The sequence below is a fragment of the Xyrauchen texanus genome, chromosome 21 (genome assembly GCF_025860055.1).
Source record: "Xyrauchen texanus isolate HMW12.3.18 chromosome 21, RBS_HiC_50CHRs, whole genome shotgun sequence".
Taxonomy (NCBI): domain Eukaryota; kingdom Metazoa; phylum Chordata; class Actinopteri; order Cypriniformes; family Catostomidae; genus Xyrauchen; species Xyrauchen texanus.
The window spans coordinates 35,654,534-35,676,132 of NC_068296.1; the positions used below are offsets into that span (position 1 = coordinate 35,654,534).

Genomic DNA, 21,599 nt, shown 5'->3' on the forward strand with positions numbered 1-21,599 from the left:
GCAGAAATAGTTAAGCTATAACCTTGAGTAAATTGTATAATTACTGGGGGTTTTTCTCAGCAGACAAATCTGATAAGCAGATGACTTAATAGTCTCTCCATTTCATCTCATTGCTATATAAGACAAAGTGAGATATTAAAGAGATCCCGTCTATGATTTTTCTGTTTTTGCTTTACCTTATTTGGGTACTATTTTCTTTGCTTACTTTTGTGTTCACATAGAAGTGCCTAATATCAGTTGCTTAGGGAACTGTTTGAGTTGGCAAGAAGAATTTTGTGGTGATGGTTCCAAGAGCAACTTAAGCCCCCTCAAGAGGGGAGAGGGTGCTGAGAGATCCATGATTTGGGATCGGTTGGACTTCTGGCTGTCATTCTCGACGGGGCACGGGTGTGATCGGGACAAGCCCAAGGATCAGTGTACTTAGGCATGGATTTTATAAGGGAATGTTGTGGGATTTTGGACAGGAATTGTGAATACACAGACCATCGACAGGGGATTTCATGGGAAGTCTCACACTAATTGTTTAGTACACAAAGCTGTCTGCACAATGACTGCATCATACAATAAAATACCATAAAGGTGAGTATAGTGTGTGTGTGTGTGTGTGTGTGTGTGTCTGTGTGTGTGTGTGTGTGTGTGTGTGTGTGTGTGAGATGTACTGACCGGGTAGAGCTGGGCTCCATTGTGTGAGTTGGGGTCCATCAGCAGAGGTGCAGTTGGAGAGTAGCAATTGCCCCCCTCAAATGAGAGTAGAGATGAGTTCCCCCACTGGGACACATCAGGACAGGCCACCCCACTCTTCTGCAAAGACAACAAAATTAGATTTGGTTTAAAAAACATTCACTTCCTCTATGGCTGCCATACCGATTTTAAATGAAAATGGACAAGATTTTTTAAGGACAAGATTTATTTTCATTAAGGGGAGCTCATTCATTAATGTGTTGAATGCATCTCCAATACTGTAAAGATTAACACACTCTCATGATGAAACATTACTGGGTCCGTATGTTGCTCAGATGCTGTATTTAACTAATTTTAGAGTATTTCAATCCTTTACCCAAGGCTACATTTTAAAATGAAATGATTTGACAATTCTGTCCTTATTTGCTCACTGCTTTAGAATTTAATTTGAATCCCCACTCGCACTCATTTAAAAATTTTAATTTACACATTATGAAAGCTTTGACATCAGTAATGTCAAATGTTTAGTATTTTATACTTTTTAGCATTGATTAGGTTTAGGCATGTAGTCAGGTGCTCAAAGATATCTACATTATACTGTAATGTAACTAAATTATTGTGACAACATTTACCTGTCTGTTACGTGTTTTATATTGTTTAGAAGTGTTTAGGTTTAGGAATGGGGTTGGGTTAGGGGATCTAAATATTGATATAATTGTATAATCTAAATATAATAATGTGGCAGCGGGGGCGAAATTATGATTAACACCTGTCTCTAATTACAGGGAGCACGGGGAGAGTGGCATAAAAAGAGTCACAGTGCCAGCAGAGGAGAGAGAACGTTTAAGGGCAGCTGACCGTCATGTGTGTGTTTGTGTCTTTTGTTTAATTTTTCATTAAAATATTATTTATATTGTTAAAACGGTTCTCGTCGGTTCTCCAATACGCTGTAGCTTGGTCCTCGACCACTCCTCAACCCTCTAGTTGATGACAGCCGCGCCTGCCCGGGCGGACCGGAGGCAGTCCTCCAGCTCCTGGCGGAGGACTGCGCGTTCCCGCCGCATTCTTGAGGAACATAAGGGGTCTCCCCCGCCCCTGGCAGCGGTTCTCCCGATACAGGCAGTCGGCAGTGAGCCCCTCCCCGCTCGCGGTCGGCGGTCACAGACCCCGACACATTTCAGTGGCTGGTAGGGGTCTCCTCCGCCCCTGGCAGCGGCCCTGACCGCTCCAGGTGGTCAGCTAGGAGCCCCTTCTCCCCTTGCGGTCAGTGACCAATTCCTCTGCTTCCAGGTGGCCGAGCTCCTCCATCCCCCAGAAGACAGCTGCGGCTGCCCTGTTGGGGTGGATGGTAGTGGCGAGAACTACACTACGCCGTATCCCTCCTCCTTCCTGGGTCATCGGCACCAGTGTAAAGGAGTTCAACGGAAAGGAGTTGAGAACCGGCTTGACAATATAAATAATATTTTAATGAAAAACTTAAACAAAAGACACAAACACACGCATGATTGTCAGCTGCCTGTAAACGTTCTCTCACTCTCTCTCCTCTGCTGGCGGTGTGGCTCTTTTTTTTCCACTCTCCCCATGCTCACTGTAATTATAGACTCATAATTTAGCTCAGGTGTAAGTGCCCTTACCGCTTCTCTGGACAGGCACTTGACCACGCCCCAGCTGCCACAAATAATGTATTTATAAGTATAATAAATCATTTTGCAATCATTAAAAACACAATATTATCCAAAGATTTCCGAGCCTGTGACGGAATTGGCTGAACTGAGGAGACACTGTTGTGCACTGTAAAAATTTGTAGTGTAGTGACGCAATGACTTACTAATGTTTGTTATTCTAAAAAGATGTGTAAACTTGCCAGCAGTTGCAAGTCAAAGTACCTTAATGTGTGATATTGCATTCAGCTATCTCCAAAATCATCATTAGCACAACAATTTATTTGATTTTTTTTGCAGTGTTTGTGACATTTTCATGGTGCATAAATTTTTTTGCAGCTGTTACGCCTCGCTTATGAGACTACCCTGGGAAAAACAAAATGCAAAAAAAGACAAACATGATTCAACAACTCCCTTCCAACCATCTGACTGCAGTGAGTTCTGATCACCACATGAAACTAGCCTAGCATACGCAGATGGCAAGGTGGTGCATTTTTCTCCTGAAGCCCTGCAACTAACCAATTCAAACTAATTCATAACTCGCTGCTTAACCACAATAGTATGATGCATCGTTGGATAAATTAAGTAGCTAGCGACGACTGTTTCCGGAAATTGTAGTAACTATGTTGCAAATACATCATTCGAACCACGTTGGATCAACTATATATAGAGTTATGTAGGGGGTGTAGTAATAATTTGTGCAGATATCAAATTATAATAGCTCATTTAGATGTACTCTAGAAAGCTGTTGAATGCGATTGCTCTTTAATAGTGGGGTTTCCCTTTACATCCGACTTCGGGATTCCCCCGACGCAGTTGAGCACATATGCACTCTTCAAAAACAGAAGCTTATGCTTTAACATTGACACATAAGCCGTGTACTCCGACCATGCGTGTTAAATTGATTTCTCTGAACAGCCTTTAATCTTTAATTACGTTTCATAACTCGCTTTCTGAAAAACCCTGGAATAAGCCATTTTCTGAAGTGCATGTAAACTTGGTCAAATTCTTGTCAGAATGAAAGATATATATGGAATAAAAGATAAAGAAGCTTCAGCGAAGTGAAATGATGTCTACACAGCAAACTAATAAGGAACTTATGCTTCTAACCACAGGAAACACCAAATCGTTTAACTATGTTGGTAACAATGAAACTTGCGTCCATAGCTGGCTAACAGTGCTTTTGGGAAATGGACTTGTGGATTGAATTTTTGGAGAAATATTGGAGAGTAGTATTCCAAACATTTAGGATAGTATAAAGCAAACACATTTCTAAGCCACAACTTCAGCTTAACTTATCCAACAATCTTTCTCACCTGTACACTTGCAAATCCATTCTTAAAAGTATCAGACTGCAAGTGTGTAGAGTATTATTTTCTCTTTGTCTTTCTCTCTATCGGATCCAATTGCTGACTCACCATGTCTTTGATACTGCCCAGCACAGCGGTGGTCAGGATTCCCACTATGAAGGCCAGTAGCTGGAGGCAGGTCAGGACCCAGAGGAGAACATACAGACACTGCACCTCTTGACAGCTCTGGACACCAACAAACTCATAGAAATTGTCCAGATATCCTCCACTGGAAAATAAATAAAAAACAAATCAAGGCAAATCAATGCAACAATGTGTTTAATATTAATAACAAATTTAACTAGATTTTCACATTTTCTGAAGAAAATATTAGTGGTGCTTGCCCATGTCTAAGCTCGCAGCTTCAATGTTAGGGTATTCTAAGTGTTTTTTTTTGTGTGTGTGCTGCTATCCATTTGTTGGAGTGTTGGCTAGGTGTTTGCACATGTGAATTACTTACTTGGCACAGTCATATAAGTCACAACAGTAGCATGTTCCACTGCGAACCTTCAAACTACAGGACTCTGTTAGCCCTTGACAGGGAACCTATTAAACAAATAAAGCTTGTTTTAAAAATACCTTAAATCCAAAACCCAAGTTATCAGTATGTTTGTATATGTTATTTATAGAATTAAATTTGTGCCAGTAGTATTTGAATCTGAATTTTAGAACTTGTATGTTGAAATAGAATATGCAGTTTTCAACTTGAATTACATCAAACTTAAAATGTAAATGTTTGTAGCACGAATTAAGATCTTAAAATTCTGATTTCAATTTTTAATACACTGATTTTTAGGGTACAAAATTTCAGATACAAAATTAGATACGATTCAGATTTTATATTCCGATTCAGATAAATTCGACAAAGACATCCAGCATCTGTAATTTTAAGGTTAAATGGTTAATGGATAGTAATCTTTACATATACGTCAAAAAATATAATATCTTTAACAAGACAAAACCTAAATTTACATAAAATCTTTTTTTTAAATGAAACGTGAATGAATAAAACAAAACAAAATTATATGTAAAAAGTATGATTTTACCATACAATTAATAAAAGGGCATTCCCAGAAGTCCCTGTGTGACCCATCAAATTTCATTATATTTTAGGTTAATAGTTTCATATTATTTTGAATGTCAATTATGTACATTGGGGTGTTCTGTACTATATATATTGTCATTTAATTATTATTTATTGTATTATTTTAGTGTTGTATGTGTTGCCCTGTTGGTGTTTTGTGTTTGTGTGAGTAACACTGGCTGCCAAATCTGAGCTTTTACTGGTGTAATTTAATAAAAATTAAAAAAAGTCTAATATCATTATATTTCTCAGGGCATTCTTGTTACCTCTATCTAGTGGTATTTTCATGTTTAAAGTGAATTGTAAATGTTGCAAATGTTATAATATAGTAGAGTGTGAATATGGGTAAAGTGACAAAGGACATTAAACTTGATCCCCACTGTATACATTTGTATTTCTTTAAATTATTATAAATCATGACTAAATTAATCTTTGGGGAGTAAACCATTAAAGGGATAGTTCACCCAAAAATGAAGATATTTTCTAGAGAATCATCTTTCCTCTGTCCCACTTTACAAGTACTGCTTAAAAAAAATTGGGATTTGGTAAAAAGATGGTCTTTAAAGTTTCTGCTTCCCAGTATTGAATATTTCTTCAATTTTGCTTTTGACTAAGGTAGAAGATATCCTAAGCTTTCTTCAAAGGTATAATGTTAGGTTATGTAGCATTTGGATCATAATTTAAAGTGTCGAGAATAGTAAAATTTCCAAAAGTGTCTCACTTTGCCCATATTCACCCTAGAATATAAAAAACTAAAACTATGATCCATTTTTATTTTATTTTGGGGTTATGAAAAATTACGGTTTATTTTAATCAAAATTATTTTAGTTCATTTTCGTTTTCGTTTTTTGATAACTATAATAACACTGATTTGGAGGACTTGACTCACTGTGGCATAGTAGTTCTCATATATGTAACTATTTCCACTGGTATAGAACTGGCATCTTCCTGCCTTCATTGGACGCATATCCTGTTAAAAGAGAATAAGTCATATCTTCAAAGTTTTTTCCCCCTCTTCAGGAACTGTGGAGCATCAACTGGATATTTGTTGACACATTCCACCATTTTCTTTTAAATTTGACTAAATTCATTGAAAGGTTACATTCATTAATAACAAGATGAAATGCCCTTTAAGTCAAAGACTAAAAGCGGGCATTTCCCATCACCACATCCACCTCTCAAGACCATCATCTGCTTTTATGGGCCTTGTCCATGCTGCCAAGAGAGATGATCTGACCTCAGAACGTTTACTCCAATTGAAAAGATCACCTTCTTAACCTCACTACACACAGCCCTCAGATCCTCCTCACAGTCACAACATATGCTGTAGCATGTCTTACAATATCCATTTATGTTCAAATGAAACCCTAACGAATATATTTAGACATTAAAAACAAATAATTTTACATAGACATTGGAATGACTTTGAACAGTCGAGTGCTGCAGAGGTTAAAATGATCTAAATGTAAGTGTAAATCTAGTGCAATCTTTGCTTTTAACTTCTAGTATAATCCTAAATAATATGAAGTATCTTACGAGACAGAACATAAAACCATTCTAGCTGTTAACGTACTCACAATGGTAAGTAGGATGAAAACGCCATCGACCACAAGACACAGAAAGCTGGTAATTATACCAAAACTCAGGAACACAATGGCTGCTACCAACTGGACAGAAAAAGAACATAAATAATGCATAAATACACACATAAACACACATATAGGGTAGTACCAAAAAAGTATTTGGCCGCTTAAGCCACACTGACAGAAAAAATGTATGAATTTCTTTGCATTTGATATGATACAGTTATACAGTTGTATTGAATCATCATTTATTTCCAGTTCTCTAATATGATTGGACAAGAGATTTTCCAAGAGTGCACATATTTAAAGATTAACTGCACTGGGACACTTCAATGCTTGTAGCCTCGTTCCATACAGGCTGACAGTCTGTTTGTTTCTTGATGGTATGTAATGCTTGATCTTATTATGATTTTTTTTGGACTAAGTTTGGACAAAACAAAAACAGACAAAATATCTGCCCATATCTTGACCTCAGTTTTATAAGGTTCTATTTGGTTCTATAAGTTCTATCAATGCCTGCTCGGCTAGCCAGAGTGGCAAAACTTTCAGAAACACAGCCATGCTGATATTTAATACAAACATCTTGTTCGTGTGATAATGCTTAAGTATCAATTATCATCAAATATCAAATCAAATAGTATTTATTTTATCAAGGATATGGCATTTCCAATGACACCTAGATTAAGCTTCTAGTCCACTCAGAGGCATTTGATGAAACAGTTGGGTGTGTGGGATCACAAAATAGAATGAATGTATATGGACGAGCACTTGGCAAGTGCTCAGCTGTGTTAGAGCACCATCTGCATTTCAGGGCTAATTCACAAAGATTTTTTACAGGTCAATGTCAACATTCTAATATTTATAATATATAATTTATAATATATCTCCATGCCAACAACAATCTGTTGGTGGATCAATAGCTTTCTGACAGATAGGCAGCAGCTAGTGAGACTGGGGAAAATCACATCCGGGACCCAAACTATTAGAACTGGTGTTCCTCTGGGATGTGTTCCCTCTCCACTGCTCTTCTCCATGTACACCAATGACTGCACTGCAAAGGACCCCTCTGTCAAGCCCCTGAAGTTTGCAGATGACACCACGGTCATCAGCCTCATACGTGACGAATCTGCATAGAGACGGGAGGTTGAACAGCTGGCTGTCTGGTGCTGTCACAACAACCTTGAGCTGAACATGCTCAAAATAGTGGAGATGATAGTGGACTTCGGTGAAATCCCAGGTTCCTTGGCTCTACCATCTCTCAGGACCTGAAGTAGGACACCCACATAGACTCCATTGTGAAGAAGGCTCAGCAGAGTTTGTACTTCTTTCACCAGCTGAGGAAGTTCAACCTGCCACTGGAGCTGCTGACACAGTTCTACTCGGCCATCACTGAGTCTGTCCTCTGCACTTCAATTACTGTCTGGTTTGGGTCAGCCACTAAATCAGACAGAAGGAAACTACAACAGACAGTCAGAACTGATGAGAGGATTATTGGACCCCCCCCGGCCACCCTCCAAGACCTATACATCTCCAGAGTGAGGAAACGTGCAGGCAGAATCACTCTGGACCCCACACACCCTGCCCAATCCATCTTTTAACTGTTACCCTCTGGCCGGCGCTACAGAGCACTGAGCACCAGGACATCCAGGCACAAGAACAGTTTTTACTCTCAGGCCATTTTCCCCATGAACAATTAGACTGCCTCAGGACTCCCCCATAGACCGGTAATGTAAATACATATCTCATGTGCATATGTAAATTCACACATTTAATACACTAACTCTACATACCCCTAACTTGCATATACATTACAATTTGCACATGTACATACACCATTCTGTTATATGTCCTATTATTTGTATTTCTACTCTTACCTTGTTTTATATTCTGTGTCTCACTGTAATGTTCTGTGGGCACCTATTTGTTTCTCCTATTACCAAAAAAAGTCCTTATGTATGTGAGCACCCTTGGCAAAAAATGCTCATTCTGATAATATGATATTATTAAAATACATTGACTCAACTGTAATTCAGATGATCCCTTTTAAAAAGGCAAATGTCATGTTTACACATGTCTGTGTAATATTTAGTAATTAGCACACTGTATGTGTGTAAAGTGCGCTTTTAAATTTGTGTGTGAAAAATTGCATGTGGCCAAAATATGCAGCAGAGTTTAAGGGAGTAAAGTGTTCAAATACAGTACATTTGAATTGCATATATAACAAAGTTTGATGAAAGGGAAATGCTGTCATTCATTCCACAATTATTACTTCATTTTTATGTTCAATAAACAAAGTTATAATGAATATAGCATTCATTACAAAGTATTACAATGTTACACCACACTATAAAACACTTTTATACAAAACACTGTGATTTTTCACATTTAGAGTTTCATCAAACTGTAAGAGCCTTTCATCAAAAAGAAAGAAAAAAGAAAAGAATTCAAAAAGATGTGTTAAAGCAATCAGTAATCATAGTAAAACAACAAGTTGCACAAATAGAAGAGTTAAAATAATAACATAATCTGGAATGTTTGGTTCTGTTTGATTAATTGCAGCATTCTGTGATATTTAGTCATTACCATTATTATAATCTACAGTCAGTCCATCGTTATTTCAATGAAAATACAATAAACCCATTCAGGATAATAGACGTCCCATCTGCCTTGTGTTGCAGTCCTGATCATCCTGACAAGGTTTATTTTGCAATAATGACCGTCTAACTACACATTATTTGTAGTATTATTTACATATTAACCTATCATGTCATATAAATTATGATGTATTCAATATATAGCTACAGCTTCATTTGAGATAAATAATACCTTATCTAAAATGCACATGTTAGGAATTCCTTGTCTTGTTTCACTGTTGCCCTCTGTCTGCCATTTTTGTCACCTTTGCATTCCTTAGTTTTCACTTTTGTCCCTTGTGTAGCCCCTTAGTCTCTTTGTTAGCCTTCGTGTTCACTTGTCATTGTTAAAGAACTACACTTCCCAGAATCCACCTGCCATCATCACTGCCATTTTGTTCATTGTTCTCACCTGTGTCTTATTCAGTCATCACTCACTGTGTATTTAAGCCCTGCTTTTTGTTCACTCCTTGTCGTTCGTTGAATGTTGTTGTTAGCCTGGTATGTGTTCCCTGCTCGTGTTTTCTAGTTTTATGTTTTATTTCCCCATTGAGGGTTTTTCCTTTGTTCCCGTGTTTTGTGTACCCGCCTTGTTTATTTTTCTAATAAAGTTTAAACTGCTTTTGGATCCGCATCTCCTCGTCTGCTTCGCTGCCTCCGTTCATAACAGAACGAATGACCCTGTTCCCGTCCTGTGGCCTCTTCCCAGGCCCCCTGACCCAGTCCCTGTCCAGTGGCCTCCTCCCAGGTTCCCCAAACCTGTCCTTGCCAGGTGGCCAGCTCCCAGACCACCTGAACCTGTCCTTGCCCATTGTGCCCCCTTGAACTTCCTATCTGCCCCTCGTTGCCCCCTTGGACTTCCTGCCTGCCCTCTGTGCCCCCTTGGACTTCCTGCCTGCCCTCTGTGCCCCCTTGGACTTCCTGCCTGCCCTCTGTGCCCCCTTGGACTTCCTGCCTGCCTTCTGTGCCCCCTGAACTGTCTGTCTGCCCCTCGTTGCCCCCTGGACTGCCTGTCTGCCCGTTGTTGCCCCCTTGGTCTGTCTGCCCACCTCAAGCTCCCCCCCCAGTCATGGATATTTTTTGTTTTGTTTTATGTTACTGTGATCGTCTGGAATCCGATCCTTGAGGGGGGGGGCTATGTTAGGAATTCCTTGTCTTGTTTCACTGTTGCCCTCTGTCTGCCATTTTTGTCACCTTTGCATTCCTTAGTTTTCACTTTTGTCCCTTGTGTAGCCCCTTAGTCTCTTTGTTAGCCTTCGTGTTCACTTGTCATTGTTAAAGAACTACACTTCCCAGAATCCACCTGCCATCATCACTGCCATTTTGTTCATTGTTCTCACCTGTGTCTTATTCAGTCATCACTCACTGTGTATTTAAGCCCTGCTTTTTGTTCACTCCTTGTCGTTCGTTGAATGTTGTTGTTAGCCTGGTATGCGTTCCCTGCTCGTGTTTTCTAGTTTTATGTTTTATTTCCCCATTGAGGGTTTTTCCTTTGTTCCCGTGTTTTGTGTACCTGCCTTGTTTATTTTTCTAATAAAGTTTAAACTGCTTTTGGATCCGCATCTCCTCGTCTGCTTCGCTGCCTCCATTCATAACAGCACATATCTCACAAATGCTCTACATTCTTATTCAAATACTATGCATTTTTATGTGATCACTGGTGGCCCTATAAAAACTCATCTGGCCATAAATTAAATATAAAAGGCTGAAATGATTCAAGCAAATGTCACAGTGTATTTATTTCAACATGCAACATCTCTACAGGGAACAAGACTCTCCACAGCTGATCAGAGACACTGAGCCAAGAGAAGCTGACCCCACCAACAGAGAGACAGACACAGGTCAAGAGAAAAGAAAGACGAGGAAGAGGAGAGATGAGGAAAGCAGAGTCAATGGATGAATATAACGTTCAGATGTAGATCAGAGTGGAGACTAAAAGGAAGGAAGTTATCTAGAGATTAAAGGACAAGGTTGGTAAGCTCGATTCAAGTTTAGGATACAGTTGGGCCTGCTTCCTCTGTAGTTTAGTCTGTGCAGCCTGTACCAGATGTGAATTTAAAGATGGAAGACAGTTTAAAGATGGAATGAGGAAGAGATTCAAATGAACCAAGACACATGCCTCGCCTTTTGAGTGCACACTCCATATTTGGCCAAATACTATAATCTTTCTGTATGACTTCATGTTTTGTGTTTAATTGACCCTTCACTTAGATCTCCTTTTTTTTACTTGCTCAGAAAAGCTTTACAGAACATTACATTGGAAAAAAATTTAAATTTCGGCAAACAGTACAATCTTCAGGAAACTGTGCATATATTTTTACGTTGTAAAAATGGTTATAAATGGGTGCTTCTTTAACATCTGCACTTTTAGCACTCTGCACTTCTAGAAAGTAAAATCTTGTTAAAAAATTTTTCACACTCTCACTAATTTGTAAAAATGTGTCTTCTCTGTTTGCCGTCCTCAGGTTTAGTTCAACCAGTGTGGTCGCTATCCAGGGGGACCCCAGTATAATTTTTTATATTTACCTTGAATTTTCTTTATTCATCACTTGTCTCATATTTTATTTCAAACATACTCTTCACTTAACACTTTTGTCAACTTGGTTAACAAGTATGAATTTTGAATTTTTTTTAGGCCTAAATTGTTTGTGGTACAAATATTGAAATGGTTTATATTATTTCACACTTTGTTTAGATTATTATATTTAAAAAAAATGTAATTTGTCTTTTTATAATAGATTTTCATAGTTTAATGTTGAAAGTCTTGGTCTGGCACAAGGCTAAAACTATAAAATCCATACTTTAAAAGCATTTGAAAAGTGCCAAAATGATGGAGGCAATGTAACAAGTTTCCAAGTCAGTTTTAATGTGATGTTTATACAGTACTGTACAAAAGTTTTAGGCACTTGTGAAAAATGTTGCATAGTGAGGATGTCTTAAAAAATAATGAAAAAATCTGTTTTTCAGGACACTGTATTTTAAAGATAATTTTGTAAAAATTCAAATAACTTTACAGATCTTTATTGTAAAGGGTTTAAAAAATGTTTTCCATTCTTGTTCAATGAACCATAAACAATTAATGAACATGCACCTGTGAAACAGTTGTTAAGACACTAACAGCTTACAGACGGTAGGCAATTAAGGTCACAGTTATAAAAACTTAGGACACTAAAGAGACCTTTCTAATGACTCTGAAAAACACCAAAAGAAAGATGCCCAGAGTCCTGCTCATCTGCGTGAACGTGCCTTAGGCATGCTGCATGGAGGCATGAGGACTGTAGATGTGACCAGGGCAATAATTCACAATGTCAATACTGTGAGACGCCTAAGACAGCGCTACAGGTAGACCGGAAGGACAGCTGATCATCCTCACAGTGGAACAACACTTGCACAGGATCAGTACATCTGAATATCACACCTGCAGGACAGGTACAGGATGGCGGCAACAATTACACCACCAAGTAACACCAGGAACACACAATCCCTCCATCAGAGCTCAGACTGTCTGCAATATGCTGAGAGAGGCTGGACTGAGGACTTGTAGGCCTGTTGTAAGGCAGGTATTTACCAGACATCACCGGCAACAACGTCGCCTATGGGCACAAACCCACCTTCACTGGACCAGACAGGACTGGAAAAAAGTGCTCTTCACTGACAAGTTGCAGTTTTGTCTCACCAGGGGTGATGGTCGATGTCTTGTGTTTATGACTCGTGTTTATCGTCAAAGGAATGAATATTACACTGAGACCTGTACTCAGGAGCAGGATCGATTTGGAGGTGGAGGGTCCGTCATGGTCTGGGGTAGTGTGTCACAGCATCATCAGACTGAGCTTGTTGTCATTGCAGGCAATCTCAACTCTGTGTGTTACAGGGAAGACATCCTCCTCCTCATGTGGTACCCTTCCTGCAGGCTCATCCTGACATGACCCTCCAGTATGACAATGTCACCAGCCATACTGCTCGTTCTGTGTGTGATTTCCTGCAAGACAGGAATGTCAGTGTTCTGCCATGGCCAGCGAAGAGCCTGGATCTCAATCCAATTAAGCATGTCTGGGACATGTTGGATCAGAGGGTTAGGGCTAGGGCCATTCCCCCCAGAAATGTCCGGGAACTTGCAAGTGCCTTGGTGGAAGAGTGGGATACTATCTCACAGCAAGAACTGGCAAATCTGGTGCAGTCCATGAGGAGTAGATGCACTGCGGTACTTAACGCAGATGGTGGCCACACCAGATACTGACTGTTACTTTTGATTTTGACCGCCCTTTGTTCAGGGACACATTATTCCATTTCTGTTAGTCACATATGTCGTAGTTGTTGAATCTTTTTCTGTTCATACATAAGTTTGCTGAAAATAAAAGTAGTTGAAAGTGAGAGGACGTTTCTTTCTTTTTTTGTTGCTGAGTTTAGTTTCATTTATCAATTAACATCATACAAAGTCTAGTAAACATAAAAAAAGATGCATCAATATCTGGTGTGAGCACCTTTGCCTTTAAACATCACCAATACTCCTAGGTATACCTGGACATAGTTTTCTTGGTTGTTGGCAGATGGGATGTTCCACAGTTCTTCTATTTATTTAGGCTGTCTCAATTGTTTCTGTCTCTTTATGTAATCCCAGACTGACACGATGTTCAGTGGGGGGCTCTGAGGGGACCATGACATCTGTTGCAGGTCTCACTGTTCTTCATTCTATTAGCAAAAGTAATGTTTGGTAGTCTAAAATGTATATTTCCTATTTTCACACTAATGCTGACCACTTTTCACTGTTTGGGGTCACTTGCGCACACCAGAAGTGGTAGCTACCCAGTTCAGACCTCCTCTGTTTTGCAACAATCATCTGCGCATCGACCCTCAATCCCCACCTTGGCGTCAGTGGATTCCTTTTCCTCTGCTGGTGGTCAGATGCTTATGCAGCCTCAGACTTGGACCATGCCTTACCCTTTGCTGGTGGTCAGATGCCGGTGCAGCCTTAGCCTTTGACCTATGCCTTACGATAGCATCAGTGCCTCAGATACCTTTAAATCCTCAGTCCTCAACTGCTGCATTACCTTCTGCTTGTGAACAGGTCCAAGTACAGATTTTAGGCCCTTCCCTGTCCTCTGGTGGTAGCCATACTACCAGTGTTGCCAACAGTCCCTTTCTAGCTATCTAGTGTAAGCCAACTTCTAGTCCCTTCCCTGTCCACTAGTGGTATCCAGCTACCAGTCCCTTCATGCCCTCTAGTGGTAGCCAGCTACTAGCCCATTCCTTGCCCTCTAGTGGTAGCCAGCTACCAGCCCCTTCCTTGCCCTCTAGTGGTAGCCAGCTACCAGCCCCTTCCTTGCCCTATAGTGGTAGCCAGCTACCAGTCCCTTCCTTGCCCTTTGCTGGTGGTCAGAAACTGGTGCTGCCTCAGCCCATGATGCTGCCTTACCCTTCCAGGCCTTACTCTCTGCAGTTGAGCAGGTACCATTGCAGCCTTTAGGCTCTTCACTGCCCTCTAGTGGTAGCCAGCTGCCAGTGATGCCAACAGTCCCTTCCTTGCCCTCTAAAGTCGCTTCCATGCCCTATTTGACCTTCCTCAGCCTCTGCTTGTGGATAGAATCTAGTTCAGTCCTTGCATCCCTCCTCAGTCCCAGCTGCTCAGCCTACAGATCCCTCCTCCTCAGTCCCGGCTGCTCAGCCTGCGGAACCCTCCTCCTCAGTCCCGGCTGCTCAGCCTGCGGACCCCTCCTCCTCAGTCCTGGCTGCTCAGCCTGCGGAACCAAGGCCTCCAACTTATACTGTGTTCCGTCAGAGCCGTGGCCACTTCATTCCTCGCCTAGTGTCCTGTCAGGTGAGCAGCCGCTGCATCCTTCACCTGGCGTCCCTCTAGTACCATGGCCTCTACCCATGTCAGGGATCCTGCCATGGCTTCCACCCTCACTTGTGGTCCTGCCTCTGCCTCCACCCTTGCCTGCGGTTCTGCCTGAGATGAGACCTTCGATTGTGTCTGTGGAACCCCAGGTAGAATCCTGTTCCACCGGAGTCCCTGCCCACATCTGCCCTCCTGTCCCACAGGAGCCTCCTTCAACTATGGTTCAGCCTCGGCCTCCGACCCCTCTTAAGGTCATGTAGGTTGTCCCTATAGAATCATGGCCTTCTCCCATGCCTGTTTTCTTCTGTGGTCTCTGCATTACCTGGGGTACCACTGTGCCCTCCGCCTTTGCCCAGAACCATGCTGGAGTTGGCACCTTTATCATCATTTCCTTCATTGTCCTCATGGGGTGGCAAGGTACAACGATTAAATTTAAAGGCACCTAGTCATTAGTGATGTTGTAGATTACAACTGTATTCATATTTGGGCAGGCTGTAGAAAGTCCTAATGATTTTTGTGCTAATTTAGCCATACCCACAACATACAGCTGCTAGTCATTGGCAGGTTTAAAGTGAGTGTTTGAGCATGGCAGCAGCACTTTGTCCATACAGATTGGGACTTCAATGTGGGTGTCTTGTTGCATGTGTAAGTCATGTCCTTTTGATTGCCTGTGATTTATTGTCTTTGTCATAGGAATAGTAGATTATGTGTGTTTCCTTGTATTTTTTGGTTTTTCTGTGTAGCATTTGTGCTGTCTATATATTTACTCAATGCAGTTATCTATAATTGATTTACTTGTATTTAGAACAACCAGCTTTAATGGCACCAAATTCAACAACAAACAACTGACAACTAATAAAGCTCTCTGAAGGATTTTAGACCATGTGTTTTAGGCACCCCATTGTGTTGGCTATTTAACCTCTATACAAGTGAATTCAATATATTACAGTGTATTGAAAAAAATTTAGTTTAAATCCCAAATTAAACCTCAATTGAAAGAGTGACATTTTGTGATGCATTTACAGCACTTACAGTGATTTAAGGTACTTTCTGTCAGTTTGTATGCTCCCTGCAACTCTGGACTTTGCCATTTAATACACAGAAGCTAACCAACATCAAAATATTTTCATTGAAGTTGTTAACGCAAAATTTTAAATGTGTTATGAACTCCCCCTCAAACTGAACTTGTACATACAAAATGTCCACTACTGTATATTCCAAGTGTTGCGATTGTGTGTCCAAATGGATCAAATCTTAATCTTTTTTGGACAAAAAAATATGTATTTTTAGCACCACTCAGTGGACAAAATACCTGAATTTCAGCAATATGTACACACTGTACAAAAATTAGACTAATTGACTTTTCACACCAAAACACAACAAAAGATTCAATGGATTCCTAGGAAGTCTTTAACGCAGGGAGTGAGCATTTGTGTGCAGACAATGTATTCCAAATAACATTCATTTTAACAGTTAATATTTTTACACTCTACTCTAAGAACACCTCACACTATGGTGTACATGTCCATACTGCCAATCTACTGTAAGGAGGGCCTTGAATGTTTTCTTTGTCATCAAACAAATCAACAACAAACATTTCATCAACTGCATTTACTTTTTTTGATCGACTAGCAACAGAACTCACTTGTCTTTCATACTGGGATTCTGTAGTTGTTTTGCAACTTTAAGTAGTTTTTGTCTTACTGTATCGGAGTAAAATTGAATGTCAATCAGACCTGCCTATTGTTAAGATGTGAATGTGCCAACAGCAACTATTCACATCGCTTTTGTTATGAAGGGGTCATTTGCATGCAATATGTCTCGCTGGTGTTTGGTGCAAAATGGCCCTTATACTTGCAATTATGAGTATGTCATTCATTAAGTTGGCCACATTTTCCAATATAAAAAGTGATAAACAGCAACCATCAAAGCCTGCAGAAAAAGCATGTAGGTATTTCCATGCCGAAATTCACAAACAGAATGTCTTTTGAGTCAGCGCCTGAACTAAATAAGATTGCACACAATGTTTTCCAGGAGTTTTGTTGTTACTGCAGCATTAGGCTTCTTTTATTGCAAGGCTCAAGTTTCTTTTGATTAGAGGGATATTTTTCATTTAGAGCTCACAAATCCATCATTTGTTAGTGGTCATTGGTTTACAAAACACTGTTCGTCATAGTACAAACAGTTTTATTGGTGAAAACCAAATATATCACATTTTATCAGCAATAATTAAACTTATTTATAAGCGAGTTATATGCATTTTAGCTCAAATATAAAGTGGAATAATTGTTTATTGCTGCCAGCAAACTGGTATACAAGCTCTTACAGAACCAAATTCTGATCTTTTCCAGTTATTTCAGCAAACTAGCAACAATTCAGCTGGTAGCACAGAAAGAAAATTCAGCAAACACAATAAATGGTGTGACTGTAGCAAATCAAATAAACTATGATAATCTCTTGATCTCAAACCTTCCTCTTTCTAATAATGATGAAACATCATGCACAAAAAAAAAAGAAGTATAAATATATATATATATCAGCCATGGGCCGTGCATTTTAGGTCTAGGCCTTCAGTGCGAAAACAAAGTTTCACAATGAATAAGACACCCTATGCCTTTGGGCATCATACATTATATCACAGCTAACTAATAATACCAATTGACATTTTAAAAACACATCCACGCCAGAACTTGAAAGGACATTTAATCCTCAAGCAAGCCTAATTTTAACTGCAGCATGACTGTTTTGTGAAATGAACGTCTCCCGAACAGACATTCAAAAATCATAATGTTTCATATGAATCTACCAAGGAGGTCTATAATACCTGGAAAAATCCATCTAATAATATTTGCGATTTAAATGTTGCTTGCATTACATTTAGTTTCGTCAGGGTACACGGTTATGCTGCATTCCATTCAAGTTGGATGTGGGATATTCCTACTTGATATCTCCGACCATAAATGCATTCCATTCCCCGATATTCAGAACTGCAATGCTCCCGTTATCTTAGCAGGGGTTTGACTCTCATTAGAGATGTCTCCTAGCAACCCAACTGATGAACAATACTGCAGTGCTAGCATTTGTGCTTCAGGTGTACGATTATCAAAAGAGATTATAATGTTTTATACACCTGATTCTGCAGGCGTTTGTTAAACAAGCTTTAATATCATGTAATGTGGAAATGAACTCATTTATCGATATTACTTAATAAAGTGAATGTTTATCACTTACTTTGTATATCTGCGTGTGTCAACATGTTTGTGTGTCATCATACCCCTGCATCTCGGTGAAATTGGAGTTGAGAATTTCTGCACGAGCCGACAAGTTGTAATTCTGACTTCAAGATGCTTTCCATTGCACTTTTCCTAGTAGGAAGTTGTAAAATCCGACTTTCCGAGTTGAATGGAAGGCAGCACTACTTTTCAAAACTTGATCCGACACTGAATGCTCAAGCAGCCTAATTTACACTTAGGTCTAGGTTACGGGTGTAACCTCCGTTCCCTGATGGAGGGAACGAGATGTTGTGTTGAAGAAGCGACACTAGGGGTCTCTCTTGAGCGCTGAATATACCTCTGATCTATGAAAAAAGGCCAATGAGAAGTTGGCAGACAGAATTTGCATGTCCGCCCCCAGACATATGGGTATAAAGGCGGGGAAATACGTCTGATTCATTCAGGATTTTTCTGAGGAGCCGGAAATGGTCCGGCCACAACAGTGGCTTGGCTCAGCGACGTGGCCTGGAGGACACAACATCTCATTTCCTCCATCAGGGAATGGAGGTTACATCCGTAACCTAGACGTTCCCCGTCTGTCACTCACTTCGACGTTGTGTAGAATAAACGACACTAGGAGTCCAATTTAAATCATGCCATACACTGAGCTGTGTACGTGTACTGCTGACACAGGAGCGGGCAGGTACTTTATGTGCCAAAACGACCACCTGTATCAGACTGCACGTACCCTTCCCCAATGCTCCATAAAGTCGTCGGAATCCTTATACCCTAGACAGGGGAACAAGGCGACGCTTGCCAACCTGGGAACGGGCCGAGCCTAGCCGGGCCTCTTTTCTCTCTACGTTTCTCGCATAGAGTCAATGGCTGGGGCCCTTACACGAATTGGGGAAGGGAGTCTTACCCAGTTTCCTATTCTTTCAGGGGGAAAAGACTCTGCGGAGACCACACCTGCCTAGAGAGGGGGAGGTAAGAGTGGTGACATACACCACATGGGCTTTTAGGTCACATGTGGGAAGTGGCGGTGGTAGATCCCGCCTCTTCGGAGGGAGGAGTTGCTACAGACACGGCGACCGGGGGGCAGTGGGAACTGGGGGAAAAAGCGCATGGTTTTACCTCAACCGATGGAAAGGGCGCTAGGTGCAAGCGATCCACCCGGTCAGTCCATCAGCGTTACCGAGTTCTACTGGCTCAGACCTGAGAAAACACGGGATGAAACTGAATGTACCCGGAGATTGTAAAATCTTGCAAAGGTATTAGGTGTTGCCCAACCCGCTGCTCTGCATATGTCTGCCAGGGAGGTGCCTCTGGCCAGTGCCCATGAGGACGCAACACGGCCTGGGTGCGATAGGCCAATGAAATGGTGTCCACCACCCAGTGTGAGAGCATCTGTTTGGAGACAGCGTTCCCTTACCGCTGTCCACCAAAGCAGACAAAGAGCTGCTCAGAACATCTAAAGCTCTGCGTGCGGTCCAAGTAGGTACGCAAAGCACATACCAGACACAGCAACGAAGGTGCTGGGTCTGACTGCTCCTTGGGCAGCGCTTGCAGGTTTACTACCTGGTCTCTGAAGGGCATGGTAGGAACTTTGGGCACGTAGCCCGGCCGCGGTCTCAGGATCCCATGTGTGTCTGCCGGACCAAACTCCAGGCTAGTGTCGCTGACAGAGAAGGCTTGCAGGTCCCCGACCCTCTTGATGGAGGCGAGCGTGATCAGCAGGGCCATCTTTAGGGAGAGGGTCCTGAGTCCAACTGATTCTAGTGGCTCGAAGGGGGTTCGCTGAAGGCCCGAGAGGACCACTGAGAGGTCACAGGAGGGGAACAGGCTTGTCCGGGAGGGATTTAACCTCCGGGCACCTCTTAGGAACCTGATAATCAAGTCATGCTTACCCAAAGACTTGCCAACTACTGCGTCGTGGTGGGCTGCGATAGCAGCTACATACACCTTCAAGGTCGATGGGGACAGCCTCCCCTCCAACCTCTCCTGCAGAAATGAAAGCACTGACCTGACTACGCACCTTTGCGGCATTGCGGCATTGAGACTGAATCTAACTCCATGCCGAGAAAAGAGATGCTCTGAACCGGGGCAAGCTTGCTCTTTTCCCAGTTGACCTGAAGGCCTAAGCGGCTAAGGTGCCTGAGAACCTGGTCCCTGTGGGTGCATAGTAACTCTCGGGAGTGGGCCAGGATGAGCCAGTCATCGAGGTAGTTGAGTATGCGGATGCCAGCTTCTCGGAGTGGGGCAAGGGCTGCCTCTGTGACCTTCGTAAAGAAGCGAGGGGACAGGGACATGCCGAAGGGGAGGAACTTGTACTGATAAGCCTGGCCGTCGAAAGCGAACCGTAGAAAGGGTCGATGTCGAGGCAACATTGAGACGTGGAAGTACGCGTCCTTCTGGTCTACCGCTGCGAACCAATCTAGATGCCGGACGCAAGTTAAGATGTGTTTTTGCATGAGCATTTTGAACGGGAGTTTGTGCAAAGCCCGGTTGAAAACTCGCAAGTCCAAGATCGGTCATAAGCCGCCACCTTTCTTGGGTACGATGAAGTAAGGGCTGTAGAAACCCTTCTTCATCTCGGTTGGAGGGATAGGCTCTATCGTGTCTGAGTAAGAGGGTCGCGATTTCCTCATGCAGGGATTTGGCATGTTCGGCGTGTACTGCGGTAAAGCAGACTGAATTGCGTAATTCTGGGTCGATTGTCTCAGGAGCGCCTGGGAGCCTTCCGAGTCCTTGAGGGGGTCCGTGAGACGGGGGGCGTGTGCTTCCTGTGGTGCACTCCATGCAGGGGCCTAGAGCTGGGCCCGGGTTGAGGCAGAACTGCGTGTTTCTTAGCTGCAGAAGGACACCCTCGGCGAGCAGACGGGGCTTGGCCCATGGCGGCAGGTTTGAAAAGGGGCAGGATGTGTAAAATGGCCTCCGCCTGCTTTTTCACCATGGAGAACTGCTGGGTTAAGTCCTCGGTGTCACTGAAGAGGACAACTCGGAGACAGGGGCGTCGAGGAAGCGTGTCTTATCCGTCTCGCGCATCTCGACCAAGTTCAGACACAGATGACGTTCCTGAACCACAAGTGTGGCCTTCTGGCCCAGAGGGCGAGGTTGGTCACTGAGCGCAGTTCCTGCAGCATGTCGGGATCAGGACTACCCACGTGCAGATCTTTGAGTGCCTTGGCCTGGTGGACTTGCAGGAGGGCCATGGCATGCAGGGCGGAAGCTGCCTGTCCGGTGGGCGACCCCACCTGGTGGCGGCGTTCTCGGGGCATAGGTGGATGCTGGCCCGAAGGCAGCAGCCCAGACGAGTCATCCATGTCAGATGCCGGACCGCTCTCCGATGCAGCGGCGAGCTCATCCAGCTCGGGGGGCTCCAGAGGATAGGCAGGCTGGCTGTGAGGCGAGCCGCTGTTGCCTCGAGCCCGGACGGAAGTCAACGAGCGTGCCGGGAGGCGGGTGGTTCGCGGGGGTGTACAAAACAAAGCCCGCTGCCGTCCCCAGATTGCCTCCATTGCCAGCCACGTCGTCCTCAATCCCGTGGGAAGAAGGAGCGA

At 42.3% G+C, this 21,599-nt stretch overlaps 1 protein-coding gene across 1 annotated transcript in view; it reads right to left on the reverse strand.

Annotated features, from left to right (window-relative positions):
* Positions 1-21,599, reverse strand: part of LOC127661516 (transmembrane protein 255B) — a 63,343-nt gene that overhangs the window by 7,611 nt on the left and 34,133 nt on the right. The window contains exons 4-8 of the mRNA XM_052152254.1: positions 6,353-6,442; positions 5,665-5,745; positions 4,152-4,237; positions 3,761-3,920; positions 664-801 (exon numbers count right to left, since the gene is read on the reverse strand). Coding sequence (XP_052008214.1) covers positions 664-801; positions 3,761-3,920; positions 4,152-4,237; positions 5,665-5,745; positions 6,353-6,442 — 555 coding nt within the window. The remainder of the gene's footprint in view (positions 1-663; positions 802-3,760; positions 3,921-4,151; positions 4,238-5,664; positions 5,746-6,352; positions 6,443-21,599) is intronic.